Source organism: Sus scrofa, chromosome 10, assembly GCF_054392235.1.
Source record: "Sus scrofa isolate SSC_HxYL_T2T_F1_AM1 chromosome 10, Sscrofa_HxYL_maternal_Yorkshire_Landrace_v2.0, whole genome shotgun sequence".
Lineage (NCBI taxonomy): Eukaryota > Metazoa > Chordata > Mammalia > Artiodactyla > Suidae > Sus > Sus scrofa.
In genome coordinates this window covers 26,932,759-26,955,855 of record NC_139392.1, presented here as the reverse complement: position 1 = coordinate 26,955,855, position 23,097 = coordinate 26,932,759, and the positions used below count along the sequence as shown (strand labels likewise).

Sequence of the window (23,097 nt, the reverse complement as noted above, 5' to 3'; positions counted from 1 at the left end):
CTGCAGACCCCCGAGGCCCTGTGGGGCGGGGGGAGGGCAGCCAGGTGGCGAGGGGGCGGGAGACCTCTGGGGTCTCTTCCGGTTGCCATCCGTGAAAAAGAGTGTGTTTGGATACAATAGTCCCTCAGATACCTCCAATCTCACTCGTGGCCACATCGCAGAGGCAGGATCTGAGTATCTCCCCCCCACACAGTCCTGGGCGCCCCCCAGCCCCCTCCTTTAACCCTCCCTGCGAGGAATAAGACGTTCCTCTGGCATCTGCTTCCAGTCTCAGCTCTGAAATTGCTGGATGCGCAGAGGGAGTGAGGGTCTGGCCCCCTTCCACTGAGCCGGGAGTGGGGGGCCTGGGCCCTGGGGAGCAGGGCCCCAGCCCTTGGGGGGGGGCCTCCCCCACAGCCCCAGGCACGCCCTCCACCCAGTCCCTCGCCCTGGAATGTGGGAGAACCAGCTCTGGGCTCCAGCCCCAGGATAGCTCACGTGCTCCAGGGGAGAGTACCTGGCTGAGGCTGGGGTGGGGAGGGATGTGGAGGCAGCAGGGAGAAAGGCCGCAGGCCTCAGGCTCCTGGGAGAAGTGGGGCTGTCAAGCGTGCTTGTGGGCTGGCCTCCCTTAGCAGGTGATGTAGCGGTGGGGAGGGGTCAGGGCCTGGAGTGGCCAGGGGGATGGGGGGGGGGGCAGGGGGAGATGCGGGAGCAGTGGCACAACCTCTAGACCTAAGAAAGGACAGGACTGTGGGGGACACAGGCTGTGAGCCCCAGGACGCCCAGCTGTGAAACTAGGCTGAGAAAGGAGGCTCCTGGGTCCGCAGGATCTGTGCAGAACGCAAGGGAGCGGGGAGGCATCTGGACAGCCCTTCCCGTAACAGACAGCCAGGATGGTATGCTGGGCGCCCCTGTGTTGGGGAAGCTCCAGGTGCCCAGGACCACTGCCCACCAGACCCTGTGCAGAGGAGGGGTGGAGGCCCGTGTCAACAGCCTTGCAGCCAGTCCACTGCAAGTTTATTTGCACTGATGGAAAAGATGGGGGGGGCACTGCAGAAGAGGAGCAGCTCACCCACAGGTTCTCTCGGCAGAGGCTGTGCTTGAGAGGTGTGCCCTCTATCTTTCATATGCTCCTGTGGGACCCCCCTCCTCTGCCAGCCCAGGGTGGGGGAGGGGACCTAAGAAGAGGGGACACTGTCCTCTGGGTCCCTCTGACCTGATGAGAACTGCAGTGGGGTGGGGGGATCCTGGGGGAAGGAACGGCACAGTCAAATACTTTCCACTTAAAAAAAAATATTTATTAAAAGAGCGATTAAACTTGAAAAAGAATCACCAAAATGCAGCCCTTTGCACAGTATTTCATGAATCAGCCAAAGAAAAAAAAGAAAAAGGAAAAAAAAAATTAAAAAGAGGAAAAAAATCCCAGAGACTCAGCTGGGGAGGGGGCGGCCCCCAGAGCCGCAGGTGCTGCTGCCCAAGGCGCGTGGAGGTTCCAGTCTCAGGACTCGGGTCCAGAGTCGACCTGTCAGAGCAGAGGCCCGGGGTGCCCAAGGCCAAGCCCAGACAGTAGGTTATCCCGCAGGACATGAACTTGGGACACTGACCAGAGACCTGGAATTCGGGAGCCATTACTCTGCGAGCCACCTCTAGCTGCCCAGCGGCTCCACGATCTGCTGGACGTAGTGGACCACGTTGCTGTGGAGCTGAGAGGCCGTGGCCGCAAAGGTCTCCTTGGCGAGGGCACGGGCGGCCTCGCTGCCCCCCATCATGGCATGGTACAGCGGGAGGGTGTACTTCTGCTTCCCCTGCAAGACACGCGCGCCAGGCCGGTCAGCCCTCGGCTCAGCCCGAGGTCAGGTGCAGAGAGAGGCCTCAGGATCCATGCGGGGGTGAGGAGTTTCCAGACACAAGGGCTCCCATTTGGGAATCTTCATGGAGCCCCAGGATCCCAAAGCTAGATCGTGGGATTCACGCTGCCCACGACAGCCTGTGGGGGGGTGTCTACACTCCACAGAACCAAGTAGGGGCTGGCATGGGGGAGACTCTGAACTTTTCGAGAGCTGTAAGCAGCCAGGCACCAAGGCACAGCAGAGAGCAAAGGCCATAGCACCTAAAGGCCCCGTAAGGTCCACCTGCAGCCACAGCACAGGACCCCAGCACCCAGAGGTGGGGAAGGAGCTCCAGGATGCCTGCCCGCAGGGGCGGGAATCTGTGCATGGCCTCATCACCACCAGCTCCCACCCCGCTCTGGAATCTCCTGAGGCTCATCCTGAGAGCCACAGGCCCCTCCCAGCAGGACAGTGCTCCAGGGGGGACCCAGCTGGCCTCTGAACCCGCCCAGGTCACAGGCTTCCCCAGGAAGCAGGAGCCTAGAATCCGCCTGCACTCCTCTTTCCTGCCGCCGGCCTCTCCCGGCAAGACCAGCCTCTCTCTGTCCCAGCTTCCGTCAGCACCAACCAGCTCTCTCCCCTCAGGCCACCCACCGGCTGGCCTGCAGAGCTCTTGGCCTGGGCTCCCCCAGGGCAGCACCTCCAAGGCCTGCTCACAGGAGCCCCAGGTCCTTCACCCCCTCCTCCCCCTCCCCACCCCAGAGGCCGCAGGACCACTGCTGCCCATCCAGATGCGGTGGGGGGGTGGATTGCCCACCTGGCTGCACAGGAATTCCTTCACTTTCCAGAAATCCTCCTGGTGGTCGTTCTTGAGGACAATCTGGCCCCATCGCAGCCGCAACTCCGCGTTCTGGGCGTTTGAGATCTTTGGATACGTCTCTCCAAGTTTCTTCACGTTCCCTGGAGAATACAACTCAGCCCTCGGTGACTCTGCCAGGAGTGCGGCGACCACGCGAGGCCCGCCGAGGGCTCCAGGAGGAACTTCATGGCAGCTCCCACCGCCCCTCAGCGGCTCCCTTACGCCAGAAGCGGCCACATCCAGGCTCACACTCACCCCCATTTCCAAGGTTTGGCCACCACCTCCCCTTCATGTAATGACAAGCCTTCTGCCACCAAACCCATCCCATGTGCCCACTCGGCCTGCCCCCTTTCCTCTTACACCTGCCACAAGCCACCTTGCTCGAACCGTTTTTCCCAGGGATGCCCTTTGGTGATGATTGCCTGTGGCTGAGCAGCAACCACACAGCCGTGCTGAAGCACTTCGGCCGCATGGGTGCAAGACCCCAGCACCACATTTACTGGCTGGGCTGCGGGTTCACGCCCCAGGACCTGGGGTCACAGCCACAGAGTGATGACCAGGATTAGATGGCGTCACACCTGTGAAGGGCTGCTGAGGCTGAGGACCTGACGGGGACGGTGCTCTGAGATCCCTTCCACGCGGGCTCCTGGGCACCTACAGCCTCTGCCGATGCGCTCGCTGTGGGCTTCTGTCCACCACCGTCCCGCCCTCCCACCCTGGCCGCCCACACGGTGAGCCGACACCAGCCTGGACAGAAAGCTCCGCAGGCGGGGGCCCTGATTCACAGCCCGGAAGCATCGATCCACTTTTCTCACCTGGAGGGAGAGGGGATTTCTGGAGGATCCTATCCAGGAAGTAAACCAGCTGGTAGGTCTTCCAGGCAGAGGTGGACACGGCGCCAATGGCCCTCATGTCCAGCGCTTCGGTCGCCCAGAGCTCGGCCAGCTCATCCGCCGGCTTCATGAGCGCATCCCCGGGGGAGAGGTCGGGCAAGAAGGGGGGCCAGCCCGGGGTGTTCAGCCAGCGGTCAAACTCCAACCCTAGTGGCAGAAGGAGTGGAGATGCCCTCAGAAGGTGCCACAGCCTCGCAGTCAACCTGCCACATGGTCAACCTGCCATGCAGTCAACCTGCTATGTGATTCCCAAGGCCACGAGCTGCGTGTGCCTCTGTCCACCCCAAATTCTTCCCTGGCTACTGACCCTCTGCCCCACATCACGCCCACCCCGCAGGGTCCCGGCTCCCATGATACCCAGACCCGGCCTCCCCCAGCAACACTGCGCTGGCAGAGCCATGCGTGCGGACACTCTGGGGGTCCTGCCCCAACTCTGCCCCAATGAGCCAGGGGCACAGGCACAGGCCAGTCCCCTCTATGCCTCGGCTTCATCTGTGACATGGGGGTGAGAGCCCCCATCTCGGCTGATAGCTGTGAGGATCAAACCCACCCTGAGTCTCACATGCCACCTGGTCAGGGCAGGCCCTGGTCAGCTGCAGACCCCACCACCCGGCTGGACGGAGCCACCCACGGGGCACGAAGGGGTGCGTCTAACGGGCTCCCCCACCCCCCCCACCCCCCCCAGGAAGCAGTGCCTGCCCGGCGGGACCAGGACCTCCTTCCTCAGAGAGGCTGGACAAGGCGGGGCTGCTGCCTCCACTCGGTCCCTGGGAGCCCACTCGGTACGTCAGAGACCGGGCAGAGCTAAGGGTCCAACCAGGTGTGTCCACGGCCAGGAACAACCAGAGAGAGAGGAGAAAAGCAAAGTGGGGGACGGAGGCCAGGAGCTGAGATCTACCGCCAAGTGCCACCCAGAGGACGCCGACTCCCATCCCATGGTCTCACACCACCTGAGTCTCCCCGGGTATAGACCAGACCGAACCCTCCTCCATCTCCTGGAAACTGTGGACTGGTTCCCTTGCTCACCTGGGATGGAATCCACCTTCCTTCTCTTCAGCTCAGGGAAATAGTCCAAGAAGAACTCCAGAAAGTCGTCGGCTAAGATGCTTTGGAACTTAAACTCTTCCACGTAGGCCTGCTTGGGGGTGGCGGCGGTGGTCACGGATCCCACAGGGGCAGGGCCATCCGCAGGCGCCCCGCCCAGCCCTGCCCCCTGCCCTCCAGTCCCGTCACTCCCCCGCCACCTGCCCCCCCACCCCCCGCCGCCGCCCCTCCAAGCTGATGTACCCTGAGGAAACGGTCAAACTGGTCCTGGTCGCCCACCAGGTGAGCCAAGTAGGAGACAAAGCAGAAGCCCTTCTCGTAGGGGGTCTCGTTGTACGTGTCATCGGGGTCGACACCTGCAGAGAAAGCTCTAGACTCAACGAGCAAGTACAGAAGAGGGGGGAACGTCAGCTTGGCAGGGACGGCAAGGCCAGGAGCATTTCTGGGTCCACCCCGGGGGCTTGCGGGGTAGCCCCAGTGGGAGGACAAGGCACCCTGGGGGGAACGCGGCAGCACGTCCCTCCTGGAGTGGCTGTGCCACGTGGGTCTTCCCACCCAGCGCCTTCCCAGCCATGCAGTCACACCCACATGGGGCTGCCTGCCCAGAATGGGGTGCTTTTCTGCAGGTGTCCTGGAGTAAAGGGAGCCAGCCATGGGTCCACAAGTTCACATTCAGAGGCATCACGCGAGCTTCAGTTGCACAAAAGGTTTAAATGAGTCGCTCATGGAACTGAAGAAAAGTATCAGGAAGCAAAAACCCATGAGCTTGGACAAGTCTGTGAGCTTGTCCAGGGCTCGGTCACGCGCTCCGTGGGGTAAGGAGGACGCCCGCTCTGCAAACCCCACGGGGCTGGCCTGATGGTGGGAAAGTGGCTGTGCAGGGACCCGCACACACACACAGGGCGACGCGTGTCATGCAGGACCGCTTGGGGCCCAAAGCACCCGGGGACCTCCCTCTCCAGGGAGCAATTCGAGGTGTGCCAGCTCCATGGGGTCAGGAACCCCACCTGGCTCAATCTTCACTCGGAGTTTGTTCAGTGGATGCTCCTCGCCCGTGACGTCCATGTGCTGCCGGAGCAGAGCCCGGCCGGTGGCGGCTTCCAGGCAGGTGTACGCGGCCCCTGTGCGACAAGAAATCGCTGGCCCCTCCGCAGGTGCCTCCCTGCGCTGCCCTCGAGGCCTGAGAGGATGACAGAGCCCCAGAGCCTGGGGACAGGGCAGGAAGGACTCGAGCTGCCTCCTCAGGCCGCTCCCAATCACATGTGCCAGGGCCACCTTCCCTCTTGTGTTGTCACTCCCAGAGGCGGGAATTTAATCCTCCCCGAAAACAGTACTTTCATCTCACTGTTCCCGTCAGACAAAAGGAACTGTCACTGAAGATTTTTCGAGGGTCTGAGGCTCCTGGCTCTAAAACTCTAAAACAACTGAGAGGAGTTCCCGTCGTGGCACAGTGGTTAAGGAATCCGACTAGGAACCGTGAGGTTGCAGGTTCGATCCCCAGCCTTGCTCAGTGGGTTAACGATCCGGCGTTGCCATGAGCTGTGGTGTAGGTTGCAGATGCGGCTCACATCCCGCGTTGCTGTGGCTCTGGCGTAGGCCGGTGGCTACAGTTCCGATTAGACCCCTAGCCTGGGAGCCTCCATATGCTGCGAGACTGGCCCTAGAAAAGGCAAAAAAGACAAAAATAAAAATAAAAATAAATAAAATGACTGAGAAAGCCAATGGCTCGGGGGTAGGGGATGGGGAGGGCTGGGTGTGAACTAGCCACCACTGCCGCCTCGAGATCCTGGCTCAGCCCGGGTTCCCTCTGCACAGCGGGCAGAGACACGGGCTTGCGGGGCCCGCAGAGGCCGATTTAGATGCTACACACGGGCTCTTCTCTATAGACTCTGGATGAAAGTGTAAATTGCTACAATCTTTGTGGGCGGCAGCAGACACTACATGCTAAAAAAGCCTTTGATGGAGTGTCCGTTGTGGCACAGTGGAAACAAATCTGACTAGTATCCATGAGGATGCAGGTTCGATCCCTGGCCTCGCTAAGTGGGTTGAGGATCGGGCGTTGCCATGAGCTGTGGTGTAGGTCGAAGACGTGGCTTGGATCCCACGTTGCTGTGGCTGTGGTGTAGGCCGGCAGCTGAAGCTCTAATTTGACCCCTAGCCTGGGAACTTCCATATGCCATTGGGTTCGGCCCTAAGGAAAAGATTTTTTAAATATAAAAATAAAATAAAAAGCACCTGATATACAGTGGGTTTTCAATAAGGTGACGGTGCTGAGACTTTATTATTTGTTTTGTTTTAGTTTTGGGGGCTGCATCCGTGGCATGTGGAAATTTCTGGGCCAGGGATCGAACCTGCACCACAATAGTGACCCGAGCCACAGCAGTGACAATGCTGACCCTTTAACCACTAGGCCACCAGAGAACTCTGAGACTAGTTTAAAAGCACAGCTGGGCTCAGTCTGAGTCTCTGCCCTCACCGGCTCAGAGGCTGGTGGCACATTTCTTATCTGAGTCGCAGTGAATCACATGTAAGATGGAAATCCTCACCCCTCATCTGGCTCCTGCCCAGTTGCTAAGGGATGTACTGTTTTTGGGGTTTTTTGTTTTTTTGTCTTTTTTTGTCTTTTCTAGGGCTGTACCCATGGCATATGGAGGTTCCCAGGCTAGGGGTCTCATTGGAGCTGTACCCGCCAGCCTAGGCCAGAGCCACAGCAACATGGGATCCAAGCTGCGTCTGCGACCCACACCACAGCTCACAGCAATGCCGGATCCTTAACCCACTGAGCAAGGCCAGGGATCGAACCCGCAACCTCATGGTTCCTAGTCGGATTCGTTAACCACTGAGCCATGACGGGAACTCCTAAGGGATGTTCTTTGTACAGAGCTGGTATGCGGGTGTTCCACAGAGGAACTGACTGTGATGATCTGGGGTTAAGTCACCTCACATCTGGAGGACAGCCCAGTGCAGGGGCACAGGGCACAAAGTGGGGCTTCAGCCTGACAAGGAGGCACTTTGCCCCTTAGTTCCTGAAGGTAACCTATACTTTTTTTTTCAGGGACTCTTTTTTTTTTTTTTTTTTTTTTTTGGCTTTTTTAGGGCCTCACCTGCAGGATATGGAGGTTCCCAGGCTAGGGGCTGAATTGGAGCTACAGCTGTCGGCCTACACCACAGCCACAGCAACATGGGATCTGAGCCACATCTGCGACCTACACCACAGCTCATGGCAATGCCGGATCCGCAACCCACTGAGCGAGGCCGGGGATTGAACCCGCGTCCTCATGGTTATTAGTCGGATTGTTTCCACTGAGCCACAAGGGGAACTCCCCAGGCAACATATACTTTTTGAGACTGTCTCTGCCCACGGCCCCGCTGATTTATGATGGGCAGCGAGGTGGGCAGATAACTCTGCCTTGAGTTGGCCTCTACGGCTGCATCCCAGGGCCTCTGTGCCCTGCCCCCTCCACCCTTCACGCCCACGTGGATCCCCAAAGCCCCAGGAGAGGCGACTGGGCGCTCACCGAACAGGATGGTGGAAATCCTCCTCTGGGCGAACATGGTGAAGCCCTCGTTGAGCCAGAACTCCCCCCAGTGGGCGTTGGTGACCAGGTTCCCAAACCAACTGTGGGAGATCTCGTGGATGATGACGTCGGCCAAGGAGCGGTCCCCGGCCAGCAGGCAGGGGGTGACGAAGGTCAGACACGGGTTCTCCATCCCTCCAAACGGGAAGGACGGCGGCATGAAGAGCACGTCGTACCTGCCAGGAGGGGGGCGGTCACAGGGCCTCCCCCCACCACTGCCATCCCGGCCACGCTCCATCACACCCAGCTCTCCCGAGGCTCAGGAGGGTCACAGAGACCCATGGACCGAGCCTCTTATCCTGGGGGCCTCAAGGCTGAAGATGACAGAAAACAAGAGTACGGGCTGCTTCCAGCAACCGGAAAGACAAGTCAGCCACGGTTCCTGACAGGGGGTTCTGTCTCCAGAGTCAGCAACTGGGGGGACACCTGTCACCTCAGCAACCTGTAATCTCAGCAACTGTCCCAGGGCCCTCCCGGCTTATCTCCTCTTCCCTCCCCCTCTTCTCCCTCTTCCCACTCCCTCCTCCTCCCTCCTCCTCTTCTGCCCCTTCCCTTCCCCCTCCCTCCTCCCCTTCCTGCTCCCTCCTCCTCCCCCACTCCACCCCAGAGATGGAGAGAACCAGGTTCAGTTTGATAACAGAGACATGAGTCCATGTGACGCCACACCTTCCCCAAACATAGGGTCCGAAAAGCTTCTCTCCTGTTGCTAAGAACTCTTCTATCACGCCGTCGTACTCCTCCTTGGCAGCGTCGATGAGGCAGGGCTCAGCCCACACCCGGCTCCTGGGGACAAGGGACGGCCACACTGTGTTCAGAGGCCATGGCAGGGGCCAAGTCCTGAAAGCGCCGGCATAAACTGGCCTCCGTCTCACACTGGAGCCGACGGCCACGGCCCTGGGAGCCACGGGGACCAGAAAGGCGAAGCCAGCCGCCGCCCAGAGCTCACCACACCCAGGACAGCCAGCGGGCTCCTGCGGGGACCGGCTCAACCTCCAGCCTCAGCTCCTCCGGTATAAACGCTCAGAGAGACACGAGAGGGATGAAAAAGCCCCTCATGCTGTGGCTTCTGTAGGAAGTTTACCCTCAAGAGATGTAGAAAGCATTTTTTTTTTTTTTAAGAGCTGCATCCATGGCATATGAAAGTTGCCAGGCTAGGGGTCGAATCAGAGCTGTAGCCGCTGCCTACACCACAGCCACGCAGGATCCAAGCCATGTCTGCGATCTACACCACAGCTCACGGCAACGCCAGATCCTTAACCCACTGAGTGAGGCCAGGGATTGAATCCACATCCTTGTGGATACGAGTCAGATTTGTTACCACTGAGCCCCAAAGAACACTCTTTTTTTTTTTTTTAAGTGGCTGAACCCACAGCATATGGAAGTCACTGGGCCAGGGATCAAATGGAGCTGCAGCTGCAACAACACTGGATCCTTTAACCGGCTGTTCAGGCCAAGGATTGAACCCCTATCTCCATAGTGACCCAAGCCACTACAGTCAGGTTCTTTTTTTTTTTTTTTTTTTTGCCTTTTTGCTATTTCTTGGGCTGCTCCTGCGGCATATGGAGGTTCCCAGGCTAGGGATCTAATCAGAGCCCCAGCAACACGGGATCCGAGCCGCATCTGCAACCTACACCATAGTTTACGGCAACACCAGATCGTCAACCCACTGAGCAAGGCCAGGGACCGAACCCGCAACCCCATGGTTCCTAGTCGGATTCGTTAACCACTGCGCCACGATGGGAACTCCTACAGTCAGGTTCTTAACCAACTGCACCATGGCAGGAACTCCTAGAAGGGATTTCTACAATTGGATCTTTGGAATTGAAAAAGATTTTATAGATAAACCACTTCAGGTTAACAGAAAGGTGCTAATTGTCTAAGTACCAATATCAGTATTGTGACTATAAGGACCACGGTCTGTATGCTTTGGAGAGGCAGGCTGATTTACGTGCTTTTAAATGGTCCAGCAAAACACGAAATCCACACGAAAGAAAACCAGTAAGGCGACACGGATGGGAAGACAGGTGTTCAATGCATCATTCCTTCCATTTCCTGTCAGGAATTTCCAGTGATGGAGTTTCCAGGGTAAAAGTGAGGAAACAAAGGTGGGGGAGGGGTTAAGAAGATCCAGGGACAAAGGTCCATCCTCGGATTCAAGGATGAGCTGATCTCAAATTCGAGGGCACTGAGGCCAAAGCCTATGTCTGGCCAGAGCCCTGGATGCTCCCCACCCGGATATCCTGCATCTCAGGACAGACGGCCGAGGAGGGTGGCTGCAAGGCCTGCAGGACTTCGGGGAACTGTTCTAGCAGGAGGAGGCAAAGCAGGGCCGCCAGCAGCCAGGGGTCCCAGCAGCACAGGCGGGGCCTCACAGGGGGAAGGAAGCTGCAAGTGCAGATAGAGCTGCAGGAGGTCTGGGCCAACCAGAGTCCAAGGTCAGATCAACCAGAGTCCAAGGTCAGATCAGGTCGGGGGGGGGGGGGGGGGGGGCGGGGCGGGGGAGGCATGCAGCTCAGAACCCGTGTGGCTCTGGCTGTGGCTGTGGCCGGCAGCTGCAGCTACAATTGGACCCCTAGCCTTGGAACCTCCATATGCTATGGGTGAGGCCCTAAAAAGGCAAAAAAAAAAAAAAAAAACAAAAAAAAACAAAAAAAAAGTGCAGTCAGGACAGACGGGGCACCTACCCCTGGAGGGCCCAGGAGGTCCGGGTCCAGGAAGCGGAAGAAGAGCCCGTCTTATTCCAGGGATTTCATGACTCTCAGGGGACTAGACTCCAACGGGTGGGAGCCCTGACAGGGATGGGGGGGAGTGCATGCTGGAAGGGGATGAGGAATCTGTCATTTTTCCTTTTTACAGAGCTACAAGATGCATGTGTTGGGGTGGAAAGGAAAGGGCCAGTCAGGGATGGGGATGCAGATTCAAAGGGAGCGGTCGGCGCTGAAGCAAAGTCCGGGGATTGTGGGGGCAGGAGGCGGCATTCAACAGCTCCAGGTCGGATGTGTAGATTTGGCTTTAACAGAAGGAAGGTCCCATCATCAAGGGTCAGGAGGGACCGAGAGGAGGATCAGCACAGCCAGGGGTGACCAGGAGCAGGACGCAATGGTACTGACAGATCAGTATCTCAACAAAGCAGACACAGTGAGGGGACCTTGAGCTGGAGGCTCTGAGGCTGGAGGCTGCGGCTGTCACGTGCCCTGAGAAACTTCTCAGATGTCCCGGGCACCTTTCGTTCCTCCCAACTTTCCACCAGGAGCCAGACACGCATCCTGGTCCCTGCATAGCTCCATCATTTTCTCTCAAACACCCCGGGTGGGGAGTTCCCGTCATGGCTCAGTGGTTAACGAATCCGACTAGGAACCATGAGGTTGTGGGTTCGAGCCCTGCCCTTGCTCAGTGGGTGAAGGATCTGGCGTTGCAGTGAGCTGTGGTGTAGGTTGCAGACACAGCTCAAATCCCACGTTGCTGTGGCTCTGGTGTAGGCCGGCAGCTATGGCTCCAATTAGACCTCTAGCCTGGGAACCTCCATATGCCATAGGAACCTCCCTAGAAAAGGCAAAAAGACAAAAAAAAAAAAAAAAAAAAACAAAAAAAAACCACCCAGGGTGGAGGAAGGCAATGGCAGGGGCCTGGCAGGATGCACAGCAGGACAAGCGAAGAGGCCTGGGGCGCAGGTGAGAGATGACCCTGGGCAGGAACAGGTGCAGGTGGGCTTGAGGGGTGAGGAGCAGGGACCCAGAGGGCGAAGGTCAGGAGCGAGTTGGAGAAGGAAGGAGCCCAGGCTGCTGGAAGCTTCTCATGTGCAGGGCATCCGGTGTGAGTATGAGGGGCTGGGTTGGGGTGGGGGGGTTAGAAGGCAGAGGAGAAGCCCCAGGCTGCCCTCCCCTGGGGAGAAACCCATGTGGAGAAAATGAACACCAGGCCGAGAAGACCCAGGCATGGAGCAGAAGCCTCTAGGAACCTGGTCTAGGAGCAGCGCGGCCCCATCCCCAGCCTGGGTACCACGAACACAGTCCTTCAACCCAACCTGCGGCTCAGCTGCCACAGCGGGAGGGGGACAGGGGACACCCGACACATTTCCACCACCACAAAGATTTCTGTCAAAGATACTAAGATGCGGAGTTCCCGTCGTGGCGCAGTGGTTAACGAATCCGACTAGGAACCATGAGGTTGCGGGTTCGGTCCCTGCCCTTACTCAGTGGGTTAACGATCCGGCGTTGCCGTGAGCTGTGGTGTAGGTTGCAGACGTGGCTCGGATCCCGCGTTGCTGTGGCTCTGGCGTAGGCCGGTGGCTACAGCTCCAATTCAACCCCTAGCCTGGGAACCTCCATATGCCGCGGGAGCGGCCCAAGAAATAGCAACAATAACAACAACAACAACCAAAAAGACAAAAGACAAAAAAAAAAAAAAAAATACTAATATGCTCTCAGGGAAGCTGGAATCACATCACCAGAATTCTAGTGGCAAAAGCACAGGCTTTGCAGCGGGATCTCTTGAATGTGAATCCCAACCCCACCGTGAATGCAAGTTTGCACAAGCCTGGTCACCAAGGCCTCATGGGGCAAACCTGAGACGAGAGTGGGGCCCCCCATGGTGTAAGGACCAGGAGGTGTCTTGCAGAAAAGGGTGTGGGGGGCATGCCCACCCGGCTCCCCAGCCCAGGCTCTCCTCCTCCTACAGAAAGTGGGACAGAAGACCCTGCCAGTCAACAAACTCCCATACGACCCCATGAGGTGGCGTTTCCTTCACGGCTCAGTGGTTAACAAACCCGACTAGCATCCATGAAGATGTGGGTTCAATCCCTGGTCTCACTCAGCGGGTTAAGGATCCGGCGTTGCTGTGAGCTGTGATGTATGTAGGTTGCAGATGCAGCTCGGATCCTGCGTGGCTGTGCCTGTGGTGTAGGCCGGCAGCTGTAGCTTTGATCGGACCCCTAGCCTGGGAACCTCCATATGTCGTGGGTGCGGCCCTTAAAAAAAAAAAGAAAGAAAGAAAAAGACCCCATGAGGCAAGGACTGTCCACCTAGCAGGGAAAGAGTGAGCCATAGACACCAGTCAAGTGGATCCCGTCGCCTGCATCAAGGTGCCATGTCATAGCTTAGCAAAGAGGGTTCCAGAGATCCCCACAGCCTGGTGTGTTTAGAAGAGATTTCTGTTCTTTTTTTTTTTTTTTTTTTATGTCCTTTTGCCATTTCTTGGGCTGTTCCCATGGCATATGGAAGTTTCCAGGCTAGGGGTCCAATCGGAGCTGTAGCCACAGGCCTACGCCAGAGCCACAGCAACGCGGGGATCCGAGCTGCGTCTGCAACCTACACCACAGCTCACGGCAATGCCGGATCCCTTACCCAATGAGCAAGGGCAGGGATCAAACCAGCAACCTCATGGTTCCTAGTCGGATTCGTTAACCACTGAGCCACGACGGGAACTCAGAACAGACTGTTCTTCATTTGCCATCAGGAACTCATCCGCTAACAGGATCTTAGCAGGAGCAAACGCACTTGTTCACTTTCCAGTCCCCTGTCGCCCTGTCCCCCAATAAGGGACACCTCATCTCTCAAGAGCAGGGCTGTTCTGAGCGCAAGGCTGGACACAGACGCCCACAGAGCCTGCACAGCGCTCCCCTGGTCTCAGGATCTGAGGCTGGCGGTCCTGGGGCCTCCAGGAGCCGGAGCCCAATTTGGGGGGGCTCGGTCCAAGCCTGCCTGCAGGGTCTGGGTCTCCTACCTCGGGCCAACTTCCGCTGAGACCAGATCTCCGATGGCCAAAGCGATGAGATAGGAGGGGATGGGCTGGGACATCTGGAAGAAGAACTTCCTGGGGCCTCTCTTCTCCCAGGTGTCAGCGCTCATCACAGCTGTGAAGCCATCTGGGACCTGGCGGCAGAGAACATTCAGGATGCTTCACTGGACGGTTGGCTCTGGATCAGCTAGAAGGGCAGCGTGAGCAGCAATGGGCATGGTGAGGACAGCGGCCTGCCCGCCCCCTTGGGAAGCACAGAGGCTTCCAGAAACGAAACTGGTGGAGTTCCCACTGTGGCTCAGCAGGTTGAGAATCCGACTAGGATCCATGAGGACACGGGTTCGATCCCTGGTCTCACTCAGTGGGTTAAGGATCTGATGTTGCCGTGAGCTGTGTAGGTATAGGTGGCAGACGCAGCTCGGATCCGGCGTGGCTGTGACTGTGGTGTAGGCCGGCAGCTGTAGCTCTGATTTGATCCCTAGCCTGGGAACCTCCCTCTGCCTCAGGTACAGCCCTCAAAAGCAAAAAGAAACAAAAGTAGTGCTCAACTGGTGGGATTTAGCACCAATGAGCTTTCTGTGGGCGGAGTTTTTCAGAGGTAACCCTGGGTGGGTGTAATAATTTACCCACTGAAACAGGACCCGATAGACCTGAACTTGTATCTTCAACCCCAAGGGCAGATACACTTGGCCGAGGCCCCCTCACCTCAATGAGAGCGGAGTATCTGCATTTTACCGCAGGAGTGTCGAAGCAAGGGAAGAAGGCCCGATTCAGAACAGCCTGGCCCTGGGTGTAGACGAAGGGCTTCTTCTTTCCTGCCGTCTGCTCCGGAGTCAACCAGCAAACCTAAGCAGAGACGAGGACCTTTCAGAACGGACATCCTGCGTGAGCCCCGAGCAGCCACGGACGAGTCGGCTCAGACGGGGACGCCCGCTCCTCCTGTGCATTCAGTCCCTCTGGAGTCCCGCCAAGATCTGACATCCACTTCTCAGGGCAGACACCATGCAGGGCCACTCCTCACTGTGTCCCCTGGGTCGTCTCAAGAATCCCTGAGCTGGCCTCTGAGCCCCTGGTCCTGTCCCCTCCAGGGTCTTCCCGCTGTAGTAACTTCTCATCAAAAGATGAATACTGAAGAAGCTGTACTTGACCTTGTGGTAAAAGACCCAGAAAAGCAGAAGCCAAGAGCAAGGAGTCTGTGATTGTTTGTTTGTTTTTAGGCCCCCACCCACAGCTTATGGAAGTTCCCAGGCTAGGGGTCTAATGGGAGCTGTAGCCACTGGCCTACACCACAGCCGTACACGGATCTGAGCCATGTCTGTGACCTACACCACAGCTCACAGCCATGCCGGATCCTTAACCCACTGAGCGAGGCCAGGGATCGAACCCACAACCTCATGCATACAAGTCAGGTTCTTAACCTGCCGAGCCACAAGGGGAACTCCCAAGGAGTCTGTGATTAATGCATGTTCTCCATCCCTGAAATCCACCCTTTCAGAGTAAATGTGTTTTACATTATAGGCTATGACTCCTTCCTAACCAAGCCTTTAATCAAGGGCACACTTGAATGATTATTACAGCTGATGGCATCGGCATTACACGGCAGAGAGAGTTTAGGAGAGGGCCGGGGGGTTCCAGGAGTGCTTCTGCAGGAGGCAAAACTCCTAGGCTGGACCTTCACAAGTGGGCAGACTGGGGCAGCTGGGAAGGAAGGGAGAGGACCTTCTCCAGGGGCGGCAGCAGCATGAGCAGGGCCCGGAGGGACCCTGGCTTCCCAGACGGAGGCAGGAAGGGCATCTGGGTGGCTGAGATGAGGGCACTGAACACAGAGGCATCTGACCAACTTTTAAGAGGCATAAAGGAGATGCACTGGAAGGCTGGGTTTTTCTTTACTTGAGAGTGGGTGTGTGTGTGTGGTGTACGTGGTGTGTATGTGGGGGGGGAGGTGTGGTGAGGGGGTGAAAAGAGTGATGTCCTGGTGGAGAAACCTGACAGGTTCAGCCTCAGCCAGGTGACCACAGGTCGGCACAGCAGCCATAAGCCACGTGGACACTACTGCCCTCATTACAACGTTACAAAAATGACATCTTAACTCTGTGAACTTCCACGCAATTTTGCTGGGAAACCAAGTCTGCTCTGAAAAAAATACAGTCTAGGAGTTCCTGTCGTGGCACAGCGGAAACGAATCCGACTAGGAACCGTGAGGTTGTGGGTTCGATCCCTGGCCTCGCTCAGTGGGTTAAGGATCCGGTGTTGCCGTGAGCTGTGGTGTAGGTTGCAGATGCGGTTTGGATCTGGCGTTGCTGTGGCTCTGGGTAGGCCGGTGGCTACAGCTCCGACTGGACCCCTAGCCTGGGAACCTCCATATGCTGCAGGAGCAGCCCTAGAAAATACCAAAAAAAAAAAAAAAAAAAGGATGTCCTATCCATGAAAAAAAACTGTCCTGAGTTGGCAGTAAGAGCTGACAGAGTCCTCACAAGATGGCAGGCCTATATGAGGACCTTTGCAATGACATGCATGGAACTGCTGTCGGGAGCATCCTGATAAATACTGACCATCATCCCCTCCACCGAAATTCCTTACTCACCCTCCGTGCTGGAGTTTTGCTTTTGTTTTAATCATGCGAAGAGAAGGAAGGAGGCTGGCAGGACATATACACGATTGAGTCCAGTCAGGGAGAGGCTACGATCCACCATGACAGTGGCAATGCGAAGGAACAGGCACAGTGCCATCGGCGGAGACCTTCCCAGCACAAAGGGCAGTTTTGTGTCAAGGGAGGCTATTACGTCTTAAATGAGAGCTATTTAGCTCTGATATTTCACTTAGGATGCCACCTTTAGTAGGCAAATCCAGGAGGATCTAATGTTTCCAGTTATTCTGTTGAATTTCTGCCCCCAACCAGAACCAGAATATAAGCAAACAACCAAACATATTTCCAGAGGTCATGTTATTCTAGAGGTCCCTGGGCTTCTCCTTTGCCTCAGAGGTCAGTCTACATTACTTTCGACTTTAACCTGTTGGACAAGATCTATCATAAGGTTCATTTATTTCCTGAATGGTAAAAGATGGAAACAGAACTGCCCTGGAGGCCCAGAGGAAACGAATCCGACTAGGATCCATGAGGATGAGGGTTCGATCCCTGGTCTCAGATGTGGTTTGGATCCTGTGTTGCTATGGCTGTGGCGTAGGCTGGCTGCTGCAGCTCTGATTGGACCCCTAGCCTGGGAACCTCTATATGCCGCAGGTGTGGCCCTAGAAAGCCAAAAAGAAAAAGATAAAGAAAGAAAACTGCTCTTTGAGCCAGCTCTAAAAGCAAAAAGTTTAGTAGAAAGAAAAAGAGAAAGAGAACTGCCCTTTGAGCCAGCTCCAAGAGCAAAAAGGATTAGTGCCACCAGATAAGCAGACTTCAGTGGCAGGCAGGCATCTGGGGGACCTAAGCGCCCCTACCCAAGACAGGGCTTGTAGCCACGCCTGGAATCTCCCGGAAGGACTTGGGACTCTCACAGATGTGGGCCCATGATCCTCCCCCTTCTGCTCTCCAAAATTTCAATATTTGCCACCCTCCACACCCGTGGTTAAAATTCAGGAGTCAACCAAGAGTGAGAACGCCAAGTTATCACAAAGCCTGGCACATCCTCATTCCAGTACCCACTTTTACTCAAATTCTTTTGTTCATCAAACCCAGGATGTCCCAAAAGGAAACTGCCCAGTTCCGGGGCTGTTTCAGCTGAGGCACTGGAAGGTCCGCCCCCGCCAACTCCCGCCGCCAAAAGGCCTGAGTCAGCTCCGGGTAATGAGCCAGCAGGGTCAGGGCCGCCCTAGAGCAGAACAAAGCGGCTCTCCGCCAGGGCCCAGCCTACGTCCAGGACAGTGACAGTTCTAACTTCAGTTCGTGATTGGGAGGATGTGGTGACTTCCTGGGAAGCCCTGGACTAGAGACAGTGGTGCCCTAAGAGCGGTGGAGGGAGGAGGGTTCATCTGGATGAGGAGGGGGCAGAGGTGTGGTGGGGCGGTGGAAGGGGATGGGGCGTCTGAGCCGGGAGGAGGGGCCGGAGCGGGACGGGGGCACTCACCCCTGGTCCTTCACCCACGCGGTAGGTGAGCTGCACCTGCATGTGCTCGCCGGCGCTGCAGGGCTGCGGGAAGCGCACACAGAGGGCCTGGCCGTAGTGCGAGAAGGGCTGTGTGCACACCGGCACCGGCTCTGGCTCCGGCTCCGGCTGCCCCGGGCCCGGCTGCCCTCGCCGCAGCACCGCCGCCGTCACCTCCAAGCACGGGTGCGAGTCCAGCCGCAGCTCCGCGGCGCCGCCGGGCTCCAGGCAGCGCAGCTCTAGCACCGCCGAGCCGCTCAGCCCGCGGCTGCCCGGCCCGGGCCCTGGTGGCCCGAACTCGGCCCGCAGGTCCAGGTGCAAGTGCAGCAACTCGAAGGCGCGGAAGTTGGAGGCCGACGCCACATCCTCCGCCTGCGCGGAGCGCAGCACCCGCCTGCCGGCCCCAGGCCCGCTGCCCGCCATGCCTCTCCGCCGCCTTGCCGGGCCCGCCACAGAACCCGGAACCCGGCGTGGCCACGCCCCCAAACGCCCTGCCTCTCGCCCGGTACCCCGATACTACCGCATCCCATCCGGCCGCTGGCCTGGCCCGGCCCGGCCCCGCCCCGACGCTCCCGGTGGGTTGGGATCCCCAAGGCCTCCGCTCACCCGGGTAGGCCCCGCCCCTATGACCACGCCCCGGAAGCTGTCTTGGTCACGCCCCCTTCTTGAGGCCTCTTCTCCCCCCCCCAATCTGCACAGCTGGGACGCCAATTTGATCCATCTTCTCCCAAATTCATCCCACCCCACCGGGATGTTCCCCAGTCCCTTCTGTACTGAGGTTTCCCGTGTCCTACTCCTCCAGGCAGGTCGCACTGAGCCCGGATTGCAAGGGACTTGGTTGGAGATCGCACTCCTGGCGCTCGAATTGTTAGGGCCCGGTCGTGTTGGGCAAACCGCCTCCAAGAAAGGAGGCTCTTTCCGCATCTCTCTGTGCACCTGTAAAACAGAGGAATTATACCCGTCTCTCGAGCTGGAAGAACTTAATCGGAAACAGCACAGAATGCCACAGCCTATGGAGGTCCTCCTGGCACTGGGCACAGGGCTCCTTCTGTCCTTCCCCAAGGGTGGGGACAAGCACAGCACCCTTAAGGTGCGGCGGGCGGTGTGCCCTTCTGTCAGCCAGGATACCCCACTTCATGCTGTGCCCCTTCTCTGTACCAGTGGTTGCGGTCCCCTTTCTGTGAGGCGGAACCGGTCCATGGTGAGATTTTTACCGATCAGCTAGGAAATGAGATTTTAAAAGCGACACCGTGGGGAGTTTCTCATAAAAGGAAACAGTATCCTAGCACAGGGGTCCTACTTTTACGGAGTTGACATACCTTTTACTAAATGTGTGTTTCACTCACAAGAGAGCTTCCAAACACGCGGCAAAAACTGAAAGGAAAAATAGGCAAATCCACAACTACAGCTGGACATTAAACACTCATCTCTCAGCAGTTAATTGAACCACTAGACAGAAAATCAATAAGGATATATAAGGTCTGAACAACACTATCAATCACCTAGACCTTACTGGCTTTTATAGAATATCAGCATACATGCTCCTCTCAAGGTCACAAGGAACATTCACCAAATAGACCATAATCTGGGCCATAAAATAAACCTGTTGTGAAAAGCAAATTTGCTTTTCACAGAGCTATGGCTGAACAATTCTGGAATTGCACTGTAGATAATTAGGATTGAACAAATAAGTACATTATTGTAGATAAAGAGAACCAGGGTTCCTATTTGTAAGCTGCAGTTACAAATAGGAAAGAAAGGGATAGAATGAACCCTGTGCTGCTGGACTAGATAGAGCTAGAGGGCCTGGTGGTTTCTGTTTTATATGCACATGGATGGACGCAGAAGTGTAGTGCATGGGTTAGTATATTACATACATTCCTTGGCATGATCCCCTGGAAAAACGAGCAGCACTGACACCCCAGTAGCAATGAGTGTACCCAACACCCAGATTTTGGATTCCAAATGCTATTCTCCATCAGAAGGAAGTAGGGCTCCTTGGAGAAAATAGAAGACAAGCCTGGGGCTCAGCGGAAACTGAAATCTGACCAGTATCCATGAGAATGCAGGTTTGATCCCTGGCCTCTCTCAGTGGGTTGAGGAGCCGGCATTGCCTTGAGCTGTGGTGTAGGCCAGCAGCTACAGATCCAATTTGACCCCTAGCCTGGGAACCTCCATGTGCTGTGGGTGCAGCCCTAAAAAGACAAAAAAAGAAAAAAGAAAATGAGCCTGGAGCATCTTATGATGCTTGGAAGTGATAAAGTACTAAAAGAAAAAAAAACAAACAATAACAAAAAGCGATGTTGAAACGGCATAGGAGCTAAACCAAAAGAGCTCCCGGTAGCCAAAGTTAGAACCATGTGAGTAAATAAACAACAGAATTGGATTACAGCCCCCAAATAACATGAATACCAGTGAGTCCTTGCCAATAAGTAACTGAATAAACAAATAAATAAACGAGGGAAAAGAGACTTCTCTTCTTTAGAAGAGAATTCTGAATAATACAGGAGGAAGGAATGAGAAACACGGGAAGTCACTGTTAGAATGCCAGTGCCAAAATTAGCAGGCAAAAGTGTAAGCAAAAACATATTTGCCTCATTTCAAAGTATCTCCCCCCAGATAGTTACTCACTACAAGGAGGAAAGCAGTCATTTTACGGCGGACGAAGCCAGCAGCCCTCACCAGAATCGAGGGATCAGAAGGTCACTGTCACCAGCAGTCCTACACAGACACCACCTACCCTTGACCTGATGATGAGAGGAGGGTGAAGGCACAACCTTATGAGAAAACAGCAGACAAACCCAAACCAAGGGCTTCTTCAAAATAAGTCTCTACTCTGCGTGAGTATGAAGGTCAGACAGGGAAACTGAGGAACCATCCAGGTCAGAGAAGACGGTACAGCTCTGGAAGGTAGAAGCTCGTATTAGATCCTGCAACAGGGAAAGACATCCCAGGGAAAACTGGCGCCATCCAAATGAGGTGTGTGGTTTAGCTGATGGAACCGACCCGAACGTTTTATTCAAATAACCACTATTTAAGATGTTCCCAGGGAGTTCCCGTCATGGTGCAGTGGTTAACGAATCCGACTAGGAACCATGAGGTTGCGGGTTCGGTCCCTGCCCTTGCTCAGTGGGTTAAGGATCCGGCGTTGCCGTGAGCTATGGTGTAGGTCGCAGACGCGGCTCGGATCCCGAGTTGCTGTGGCTCTGGCCCAGGAGGGGGAGCCGGGTGGAAGGTATACTGAACTTGATTTTTGCAGTTTTTCTACAAAGCTACAATTATCTCAAAACGATGAATTAAAAATACAAAGGAGTTCCCTGGTGGCCCAGTACATTGAGGATCCAGCATTGTCACAGCTGTGGCTCTGGTTTCAGCTATGGTGTGGGTGCAAACTCTGGCCTGGAAACTTCTGCATCCCCCAAGCACGCAGAAACCAGTAAGTACATGAAACAACAAGCACCACGTTCAGGATGGCGGTCAATTCTTTTTTTTTTTTTTTTTTTTTTTTGTCTTTTTGCTATTTCTTGGGCCGCTCCTACAGCATATGGAGGTTCCCAGGCTAGGGGTCCAATCAGAGCTGTAGCTGCCAGCCTACGCCAGAGCCACAGCAACACGGAATCCGAGCCGCATCTGCGACCTACACCACAGCTCACGGCAATGCCGGATCGTTAACCCACTGAGCAAGGGCAGGGATGGAACCCGCAACCTCATGGTTCCTAGTCAGATTTGTTAACCACTGCGCCACGACGGGAACTCCAGGATGGCGGTCAGTTCTTGTGGGAGTTTTATAGATGAAACCAGGAAGTCCTTATTCGGTGTGACAACTTTTGCTTCTTGTATTGTGGACAGTACAAGGATTTGTAAAAAGTACATGTGTAAATTCCTTGAAAAACAAAATTACAGGTGTATGCCTGAAATATCTAATACCTTTTTTTTCAAAAGTGTCAGGCTTTTCAGTTGGGTATAGACACATCTGCCTAGTCATGTACTCATTTTCCCGATGTTTATTGAGGACCTATTATAAAATGTGGCTCCCGTCTTCAAGAAATTCAATTTCAGCATCTAGGAGTCAATCCTGCTTCTCCTGTGTTGGTTGTAGGTCACAGCTACTCAGCTCCGCCACTGCAGCAAGCAAGCAGCCACAGGTGACAATATGACAGGTGTGGCTGTGGACAGTAAGTTATTCCCACGAACAGTCTGCATGCAGCTTGCTGACACATGATATAACAGGTTGAATACAACTTGGGCAAGGAGGTCCAACGCTGAGCCACCACAGGGTGGCGCTAAGACCACGCTTCCCTAATTTGCAGACGTTTCACCTACGAAAAGAGATGGGCTTCCAACAGAGGTGGCTGTACCCACGTATTCCATCTCTGACTCTGAAACTCTTACCTGTCAATTTCACGCCTGGTGTCAGATACTAAGGAAAAAAGGGAGAAGCAATGGAATCTTTCTGCTGGGCATTTCAACCTTGAAACTGAGGAACTAACTCCATTATTCCAGAAAAAGACCTAGAGCAAACGTCCTTCCTGCTGGCGTGTTTCCAATTTATTTTGGTAATTAAAACAATGTGGCTATTTCCCCTCTTATTCTGGGCTCTCTTACACCAAAATTAGTTTTAGCTATTTGTTAAACACTTCATGTCAGCATTTTAAGATATTTATTAGAATCTAAGCCACTTGGTTTCCATTACTTGCTGAACTGAAAAAGAAGTCACATCTATGAAGCTTATCAGGGCACGTAGGTGTTGACTGCGAACCTCAACTTTACAGGTTGGAGATCTTTATTAGAAAAAATGCTGGGGGGCAAGGGGAGAGAGAAGAGAGAAAAGCAAGAACGACCCCTCACGACCTCTTCCTGCCGTGCTGATTGTGACCACAGGACAGGGGTCGAGATGGGAGGCTGCCCAGGAAGTAGGTGCTCAGACCACCAGGATGGAGCCAGCAAGATACCCAGGGGCATGGGGGGTCCAGCAGAGGGCTGGGCAGCTAGCAAACAGCTGTGCCCGGGAACGCAGGTAGCACTTGGGTTTCAAGGAGGAAGTCGGAGGGCTGAAGCCTACCTCTCCAGCTCCACACCGCACATGCAGGG

At 55.7% G+C, this 23,097-nt stretch overlaps 1 protein-coding gene across 2 annotated transcripts; it reads right to left on the bottom strand.

Annotated features, from left to right (window-relative positions):
* Positions 1-1,255: 1,255 nt before the first annotated feature.
* On the bottom strand, positions 1,256-18,637 carry RNPEP (arginyl aminopeptidase). 2 transcript variants are annotated; one of them, XM_021064527.2, is made up of 11 exons: positions 17,989-18,637; positions 14,624-14,764; positions 13,904-14,052; positions 8,849-8,965; positions 8,123-8,358; positions 5,612-5,725; positions 4,848-4,960; positions 4,587-4,695; positions 3,483-3,707; positions 2,626-2,768; positions 1,256-1,784 (listed from the first exon to the last, which is right to left on the bottom strand). In XM_021064527.2, the coding sequence occupies exons 1-11, from the start codon at positions 18,427-18,429 to the stop codon at positions 1,626-1,628; spliced, it is 1,947 nt and encodes a 648-aa protein (XP_020920186.1). In that variant the 5' UTR covers positions 18,430-18,637; the 3' UTR covers positions 1,256-1,625. The 2 variants fall into 2 exon arrangements, with proteins under 2 accessions (XP_020920186.1, XP_084835571.1); XM_084979445.1 differs by having other exon boundaries at positions 14,624-15,167; positions 17,158-17,989.
* Between the last annotated feature and the right edge of the window lie 4,460 nt (positions 18,638-23,097).

Coding starts and splice junctions, on each gene's coding strand:
- RNPEP (XM_021064527.2), bottom strand. CDS start 18,429: ATGGCGGGCAGCGGGCCTGGGGCCGGCAGGCGGGTGCTGCGCTCCGCG. Junction 4,961..5,611: donor CCGAGTGAAGATTGAGCCAG/GTGGGGTTCCTG, acceptor CTTTCTCTGCAG/GTGTCGACCCCGATGACACG. Junction 3,708..4,586: donor GAAGGTGGATTCCATCCCAG/GTGAGCAAGGGA, acceptor TTCTGCCACTAG/GGTTGGAGTTTGACCGCTGG.